Source organism: Gigantopelta aegis, chromosome 10 (genome assembly GCF_016097555.1).
Source record: "Gigantopelta aegis isolate Gae_Host chromosome 10, Gae_host_genome, whole genome shotgun sequence".
In the NCBI taxonomy this organism is placed as follows: domain Eukaryota; kingdom Metazoa; phylum Mollusca; class Gastropoda; order Neomphalida; family Peltospiridae; genus Gigantopelta; species Gigantopelta aegis.
This window is the reverse complement of record NC_054708.1, coordinates 87,015,671-87,025,392: the sequence shown is the minus strand read 5'-3', so window position 1 is coordinate 87,025,392 and position 9,722 is coordinate 87,015,671. Positions and strand designations below refer to the sequence as shown.

General features: G+C 37.9%; 1 protein-coding gene across 1 annotated transcript; it reads left to right on the top strand.

Moving 5' to 3' along the window:
• Window positions 1–715: 715 nt before the first annotated feature.
• Window positions 716–8,909, top strand: LOC121382667. The gene is made up of 2 exons (XM_041512202.1): window positions 716–1,422; window positions 6,152–8,909. Exons 1-2 carry the CDS (start codon window positions 1,303–1,305, stop codon window positions 6,809–6,811), a joined length of 780 nt encoding a protein of 259 aa, XP_041368136.1. The 5' UTR covers window positions 716–1,302; the 3' UTR covers window positions 6,812–8,909.
• Window positions 8,910–9,722: the final 813 nt, after the last annotated feature.

The window sequence follows — 9,722 nt, the reverse complement described above, 5'->3', positions numbered from 1 at the left end:
TTACTGTCTGTTTTCGCATTCAGACCATCAGATCCTGAGCCACGACCTGTTAGTCCTGGGTGACCGGGGCCGTGATTAGTGGAGTCGTTAAAGGAAACAAACTTTACCTTTCTGTCTGTCCCAGTGTAGAAAATAAACATTATGTTAAACATTTCCTAGCCTCAGAGGAAAACGTACTACAGTGTCGCCAAATAAGTCATACGGGAGACGGAGCGAGGGTGGGGTGGGGGGTGGGGGTGGAACTGCCTCCCCATTTCTGACGATTATGCATTATCCCTCCCCCTCGTCAGCTGAATAACGAATTAATATGACCGATACCTCTCCCCCTTCTTCTGACTCTTAAATATTTTTTTTCCTACCCCTTTAAATTTAACGTCCTGGGAAAATTGTCATCCTCTCTTGTCACCCTTCCCCACCCCTGTTCCTCCCCTGCATCTCCCCGCTGTCTTGTTGTCCCTACAGACGTGACCTATGGTCTCCTTGGTCGCCGCGACTCGACGTGTTTTACTGTGTGGATAACCAAGAATGAGATACGAGGCGTATCGGGATTAGAACAGATATGTGTTGTATTCCCTTCCCGGACTACACGCTCAATGGGATTAGTGCAGACGACACTCTTATCGCGGGATTGATGATAAGACGTTTTCACATATGTATTTAAATTGTAACATCTGTTAGACATTTTTTATTTATCTCACATACACAGTAGTCGCTATCAGCGCTAAGCCTGCACAGAAGTTGAGAGGACATATCAATGATCTTATTGGAAAGAGAAACACACTTGTTTTTATTCCTAGACGTAACATCGTAAGTCTCTTTTCTGTCTTGAGCAATACAAAATATGTGTATTATATTTCTTCTTATTTATTTTGGAGAGATATTTTTGACGTAATGCGTTTACAATATGTAAACACGGGATTTAAGAAACTCTTTAATTGTGGTTCGAAACTCAGCGGCTTCGTCAAATGATACCAAGTTTGAAATCATTAGAAATTTGAGACATCATTAACAATGATTTGAGTGTTGGAACCCATGACATGTTAAAGCACGTCGGCTGTGGACATAACCTGAGATGGCTAGAGATTATTTACACGGGATGTACCAGAAATACGCTAGGTGAATTTAGACTGATGTTTAAATTATTTCTGTGAACAAAACATTACAAAGGAAAGAAAGAAAATAAAGGAGGAATAAAAACAGAAAAAAATACTGTTATAATTGGAATGGGAAAATCCATATCCATCCATATCTACATTTAGCTGACGACATTTACACATACTTGACATGCAACCCACCATATAGATGGAGACGACAGGGATGCAAAGACTCGACAGTTTCCGTCAAGTGACAACGATGCACGGAAGTATCCGACGACGTCGCATCAAGATAACGACACCGACTATCGACACGTATTCTAAACAGGTAACGTACGAGATTCGGCGCAGCTCTATCTACAGGTGTAATTAGACGGCGATAAATAATGAATAAACGAAGGATTGCAAGTGTGTGTGTGTGGACCGATAGGATTTGTCTTCACATGTACGTGGTGAGATCAACGCAAACATGGCTATTGGTGAAAAGATTGCTCTCACTTGGTTTTAGACGTCGGCTAAGGGTATGTCAATAGACACATTATAGCAGCTAACAGACGTGTACTGTGTGGTCTCAGATATTGCTAGGAAATACGTCGACAACAATCATTATGTAACATTCTAGACATCATTCATTTGTTCCTAAAAACAAAAGGAAACTTAAATTATATATATTTTTTTGTTACATTGTATAGATAGTTGATTAATTCGTAAACAACAACAAACAAAAAAAAACGTTAAAAAAGGAAAAATGTTCTAACATTCTAGATGTAGTTTATTAATTCGCAAACAACAACAAATAAACAAACTTTAAAAAGAAACATTAAAAAAAATTAAATTCTAAAGATAGTTTATTCATTCAAAAACAAAATAAAATATTTAAACGAGAGAAAGGAAATATTTCTGTGTTGCTGAAGCAACTTATATGTTGCGCGGTGGTCAAGAACAATGTTTAAGCATTGGTAATAGATTACAAATAACATTTAAAGAGAAATATATAGTATTCAAAGTGTAAAAAAAAACTTCAGTATGAGATACATAACTTTAAATGTCAGTACATATTGTTCATATTGTTATTGCAACTATAACAACAAAAACAACAACAACAACAACAACAACTACTACTACTATTACTACTACTACTACTAAATAACTTTAAATGTCAATACAACTGCTATTGTTCATATTGTTATTGCAACTATAACAACAACAACAACTATAACAACAACAACAACAACAACTACTACTACTACTACTACTACTACTACTACTACTACTACTACTACTACTACTACTACTACTATTACTACTACTAAATAACTTTAAGTGTCAATACAACTGCTATTGTTCATATTGTTATTGCAACTATAACAACAACAACAACTATAACAACAACAACTACTACTACTACTACTACTACTACTACTAAATAACTTTAAATGTCAATACAACTGCTATTGTTCATATTGTTATTGCAACTATAACAACAACAACTATAACAACAACAACAACAACAACAACAACTACTACTACTACTACTACTACTACTACTACTACTACTACTAAATAACTTTAAATGTCACTACATCTGCTATTGTTCATATTGTTATTGCAACTATAACAACAACAACTATAACAACAACAACAACAACAACAACAACTACTACTACTACTACTACTACTACTACTACTAAATAACTTTAAATGTCAATACATCTGCTATTGTTCATATTGTTATTGCAACTATAACAACAACAACAACAACAACAACTACTACTACTACTACTACTACTACTACTACTACTACTACTACTAAATAACTTTAAATGTCAACACAACTGCTATTGTTCATATTGTTATTGCAACTATAACAGCAACAACAACTGCTACTACTACTACTACTGCTACTACTACTACTACTACTATTACTACTACTACTACTATTTGTACTATATAATACTACTACGACCACTATTAATAGTACTGCTAATCGTTTCTGCATTTACTACTACCACACGTGGTAAAGGAAAAACATCAAGTGATAAAATGCATTCAACACAAACACTAAATGAGTAATAAAAAGTAGACAGAAGAATTTAATATGTATTGAAAGTACTCTGGAACGGTCTTTGTATTTGAAGGTTGTGGTTGGCGGAACAAACATAACATTAGTATTTGCAATTCCACTTATTTGTGAAACCGAATCAGCCTGTATGTAGAAGCATATAATATGATCGTCGTGAAAGCGGCAAATTCACGGGTGCTTGCACCCTTGTGCTGAGTACAACGGAGAAAACGCTCCTCAATCCAGGCGGGAGTCGTCTCGAAAGAAACCAGCGAAAACATAAAGGCCACATTAGCAGAAAGACTATATGAATAAAATTCGCGGAATTCATCTTAATGGTTGGTTTGGGATCTTGTCTTTCTTTTGAGATGTCACCGTTTCTGTCTAGCTGGCGTCAAATCAGGCGTGACAGTTCACTTAGCCTATTGAATATTCCACCGAGCTTTTGTCACTACAATTGCGTTGTCCCATTAGAAATAAAGGGAAATATAGAGAACGTTATTTAACGATATCTTAGCATGCGTGTAATCATCAGCAATGTAATTAAAACAAGATATAAATAGAAAGGTACCGAGTACTGAATCTTGTAGTATCCCTTGCGCAGAGAGATGCGTTTTGATTTCGGAAACGCTTTCTCCGCTATAACTGGACATGGAACTATTAAAGGCACTGACGCTACTTATTAAGACAGTCTAAAATATTTTACACCATTACACCAACAACGTCTTGCCTGGATTATTCATGTATTTAATCGTCATCCTGGTGTTTGATGTAGATAAAATGTGAAACAGAAAACAACACACCCTGAGAACTAGGATCCGTGACATTAATACGCAGCCCAGTGGTAAAGCGATCGCTTGATGCGCGGTCGGTCTGGGATCAACCTCGTCGGTGGACCCATTTGGCTATTTCTCGTTACAGCCAGTGCTCCACAACTGATCTATCAAAGGCCGTGGTTAGTACTATCCTGCCTGTGAAATGGTGCATATATAAGATTCCTTGCGGCTAATCGAAAAGAGTAGTCCATAAAGTGGCGACAGCGGGTTTCCTCCCTCAATATCTGTGTAGTTCTTAACCATATGTCCGACGCCATATAACCGTAAATAAAATATGTTGAGTGCGTCGTTAAATAAACCATTTCCTTCCTTAATACGCATTTAGAAAATTAATCATGCTGACTACATGCTATTTAACACAATAAAGCGAGTAGTCTGCAATTAATTTATTTTTAGTATATCCTGCAAACTTCATTTTGAAGCTGTTCTGGAATGTCATGGCACCACTGTGACAGTTATTTCACAGAACGAATATTAGCTATAACGAAATGATTAACTCTTTGTCCACCAATAACGTCCAACGATACTGAATTTCACATGCTCATAGAATAAAATCGGTCCCGAAAGAGTTAAGTAAATTTCATTTAATACCGTGTAGTAACAATATGTAAGTTTTAAAACTGAACATACATGCTCCGTCATCCAACAATGTACAGTCTTTCTGCTGCTATTGATGATGATGATGATTTAGTAATCCAATGAAAGTTAAATCACGCTGTTCTAGGAATGCAGTCCAGTAGTTTGAGATTTTTTCAGAACCAAAACAGAACCCCGTCTCTTCGTTTCTTTCTTCTTTTTTTTATCGTTTTCTTTCATTTCTTCTATCTTTTTCTAACACTTGTACAATGTTTCCTGATTGGAATATTTAAGTTTTGCATTATGTTTACAGGAACCCATATCAGCTTTTGTCTTTAGAAGTCGTTGTTAATGTGTGCGTTGTGTAATTTTAAAAGGGGTAGAGTCTTAGAATTATATTTTATGCGTTATGTAAATTTTGAAAGGACCGGGGGCTTGTAACTGGAAGCAGTCGGAAGGGCCTACTAAACTTACGGTAGTAGGAAAGCTATACTAAAACGGGCCACTCGTAATTTTACTCCTCACCTAGGACAGGTGTTCATTTCCAGATTTACGACAGACTTTAGATCTATCCCAGACCAGCCGTGCCATAAACATAACATTAGTGTGTGCTATTAAAAAGTTGAAAGGTGGTATGAGTCTAAACCTATTGGTAACTAGATCTTTATATTATATAGGCCAAGCATTACTGAATTGTGTGCGATGTTACATGATCTTAGAAAACAAATGCACTGATCGCAATCTTCGTATGCTTGTCAATCAGTAATTACAGTTTTACGTTAATTGCGTGATCGATAGTTTGTCTAACGACACCTCAGCACATTTAATGAACTACAGCTATTTGATATGTAACATGGTTATTTCGACACTTCGGTGGGTGAGAGGTGAATGGATGAAGGGCGAGGGAAATCCGCTAGGCTGTTGCTGCAACACATGCTACTCCTTTCAAGCGATTTCCACCACAAAGAAAACATTGATATATTAGTCGTGGGGCACTAATTGGGAAGGATACAAAATTCAAGAACACCGAGGTCGATTGATTATGAGTTGACCCATCTTACCTCAAGAGAGAACTCTACCGCTGAACTACATATAGCCGTCTGTTGTCAACACGTGCTACAAGTAATTTCTATGGATCTCATTGGTGGAAACAAGATAATCCCATTGTCGAAAATGTATACACCTTTCGAGTTACAGTCATGTTCCTCTAGTATTACGTTTGCGGTACGCCAAAAGTACTCGTGTTTCGGGTTACTCTACTAAACCTTTCCTACGAGCGTCGGTGCACTGTGGTGAGGGACACGTAACATCAAAATATTTACGACTGCTTCGAGTTACAAGCCCCAGGAGCTGTATAAATAAAGACAGATGATAAAATCTAGCATTGGGTGTAAAATCTAAAAAAAAATAAAAACACGCGACCACCGAAGATACTCTTAAATAATTTTAGATTTTGTTTTAAAATAGTGGCTTTGAAAAGAGCAATTATTGTTGTTGGTATAGATTGTAGTTACACAACCATGATATTCGGTGTGATGGACACTTCTACTTAACATCTTATAATATATTATTACGCTTTTCAGATACAACAGTGCCAGCGGCAGTACACTAAACTCCATCTCGATGATCCGCCATACAGCGTCCAGTCATCGCCAGTCCCGAAACTCGGTCCGCGGCATCAGACCTTTCACATTTTGTCGAGATCCCGCTTCCAGACTGAGGCCGACGTCTCGGCATCCTCTCCCCGACTACTCACCTGTGACGTCATCAGAAACGATCGCTATGATGCGTCTTTGAACATGAATCCGCTCACGCTGATATCATCTCTACAGATCCGCGGATTCGGGGAGCCCAAGCTTCTGAACGTGGCCTTCACCCCGCGTTCCTCCGAAACACGTCCTTCTAGGGCGAGGACGAAGAGCCTGCCCAGAGACCCTTACCTTCATGAGAAGCTGAAGGGACAGGCCAGGCTGGACTATGAAATGGCCAACATCAGAGCTGACGCGTTCTGCGCGCAACAGCGCGGGATGTTCAGGACGGCATCTGCCGGTTTTCGTGATCGCGACGACATTTTTGTGGAGGAGGAAATGCGCGCGCAGATGCACCGCCCCGGCCAGAACGTGTCAAGCGGGTCGAGTAGCGGCGACACGGGTCAGCATCACCACGTGGACAGGCAGGAACTCTTTGGGCGGATACAGACGTGGATGGATGGGGTCAGAAGTGCGTTAGGTCTAGATGTATAACACGTACACACACCATTCTCTCTGTGTATCTGTCTGAGTATCTCTGAGTCGGACAGAACTTGAAAGGCAGGAACTCTTTGGGCGGATACAGACGTGGATGGATGGGGTCAGAAGTGCGTTAGGTCTAGATGTATAACACGTACACACACCATTCTCTCAGTGTATCTGTCCGAGTATCTCTGAGTCGGACAGAACTTGACAGGCAGGAACTCTTTGGGCGGATACAGACGTGGATGGATGGTGTCAGAAGTGCGTTAGGTCTAAATGTATGACACATACACACACCATTCTCTCTGTGTATCTCTGAGTCACATACAGGCGTGGATGGAGGGTGTCAGAATTGCGTTAGGTATAGATGTATAACACGTACACACACCATTCTCTCTGTGTATCTCTGAGTCGCATACAGACGTGGATGGAGGGTGTCAGAAGTGCGTTAGGTCTAGATGTATAACACGTACACACACCATTCTCTCTGTGCATCTCTGAGTCGCATACAGACGTGGATGGATGGTGTCAGAAGTGCGTTAGGTCTAGATGTATAACACGTACACACACCATTCTCTATGAGTATCTCTGAGTCGCATACAGACGTGGATGGAGGGTGTCAGAATTGCGTTAGGTCTAGATGTATAACACGTACACACACCATTCTCTCTGTGTATCTCTGAGTCGCATACAGACGTGGATGGATGGCGTCAGAAGTTCGTTTGGTCTAGATGTATAACACGCACACACACCATTCTCTCTGTGTACCTGTCTGAATATCTCTGAGTCGGACAGAACTTGTCGAGCGGGTTGTGTAACCACGAGGACAGGCAGGAACTCTTTAGACGCATACAGACGTGGATAGATGGTGTCAGAAGTGGATTAGGTCTGGATGTTTAACACGCGTATAATACACATCGTTCTCTGTCGTTCTCTCTGTGTATCGCTGTTTCTCTCTCTGTCTTATTTCGTTCTTTGTCACTCTCACTCGTACACACACAAACACACAGTCACATACGATGTCAGTAACAATCACTTAATTCACCCTAGAAAAAGACTCGGGGAAGAATGCTAATATATTGCATAAGAAGGATCTGGCTTGACAAAAAACCCCACAAAAAAACCATCAACAAAAACAAGAACAAAAACAACAAAACAAACAAAACAACCAACCAACCAACCAACCAAACAAACAAAACAAGAAAGCTTAACTCTAGTTGGGGTGTGGCTGCTGAAAGCGACATGTTTAACGACTGAATTAAATACTGCAGCCATCTGTTTAACTCAGTTTACATTTATAGAATGACCTAGAGAATGGTTGCTTGACACCACGATATATAAATTACTTTCGGTGTATTCTATACTTTGAACAAACTTAACAGAAGGTCCAATCTCGAATAGAATAATTATAGTCTAGTCAATGTAAGTAATTTGGGGACATAACCCAAAACAAACTGGAATATAATTTTGTCTTCAGAATTTATTTAAGAGGCGTCCCTAAAACAACATACAAACAATCCACCAAAATCATCCATGTGGAAATAATTTATATAAATCCAAGATGGCGTCCAGCGTATTTAACGTTGCGCGTATTTAACTTTTCGCGTATTTAACTTTGCAATGTGATAGAATTTAAAGAACATTTTTGAACCGTTCAAACATAAAAAAATAGTTTTGGGTGAATGGGAAAGCTATTTAATAAATTCCTTCATTTGCATAATTCCAATATTCGTCTACATATATGATTTTTCGATATTTCGAAGTTGTTTACATATTATTTGAGATAAGGAAGCTATTCCAAAAATAAATAAATTCCTGGTTTCATCAGACACTTCCTTCATTTGCGTAATTCCAATATGGCCGGCAAAATGCATCCAAATAGACAATTTTGCCATATATATCGCGATCGTCTACATGGTTTTTTAAAAATCTGGAATGTGTGTGTGTGTGTGTGTGTGTGTGTGTGTGTATATATATATATATGATCTGGAGATAATAAAGCTACTCTACATAATGTTGTATTCATTATATTGTCCTTTAGTTCCTTGGCTACCAAAAGTAAAATCTGAAAGAGAGCAAAGGCTGCGTTTTCTTATCTTATATTTCGAATAGCTGAATAAAAAATAATAAATAAATAAAACTTAGTAATTGTCTGTTGTTACTGTTCATGTGTTCCTAAGAAAATTGAAAATTACATTTTAAAAGGACATTCCTGAGTTTGCTGCAATTGTTAAGATGCTATCTACTAACAGAGACTTTTTAACGACTGTAATTACATATCAGATATATATTTCTGCATAAAATATTAGTGGCTGTATATTAAACGTGTTTCTGATCGTTCTAATATTAGTACTGTGTTAAATTTAATTATATTTCATAATATATTGTTTTCGTACGTACGAAATTATTTGAAGATAAAATCCAGTTTGGGTTTCTTACAAATATTAAGACGACCAGAAACACATTGAATATACAGACACTGATATGCTAAATAAGAAAATATATTTAATATGTAATTTTAACAATATTTTATTAGTCAGAAATATCTTACAATGCAGCAAACTCGGGAATGTCTCTTTAAAACAATCTACTTTTATCACAATCCATGAACTGAAGATTGATCTTTCAAAAGATTTTTGTAGTTACTGTTTATGCCTTTAAAACTGTATTATATTTCCAAAAAATATTACAATTTACTTCCTACCAAAAATTATTTTAGTCATTCAGTGGTGGGTAAAAAAATATTATACTGAAAGGCAAAAGTTATTGTGACACACAAAAGACAAAGATAATTGATGTTTTACTGCCGTGTATGAAACATTATAAGATGAAAAGAGAAATGTCCGAAGGTATGGAAACGAGCAATAGTCCATGAAAAGAGAAATGTCCGAAGGTATGGAAACGAGCAATAGGCCATGAAAAG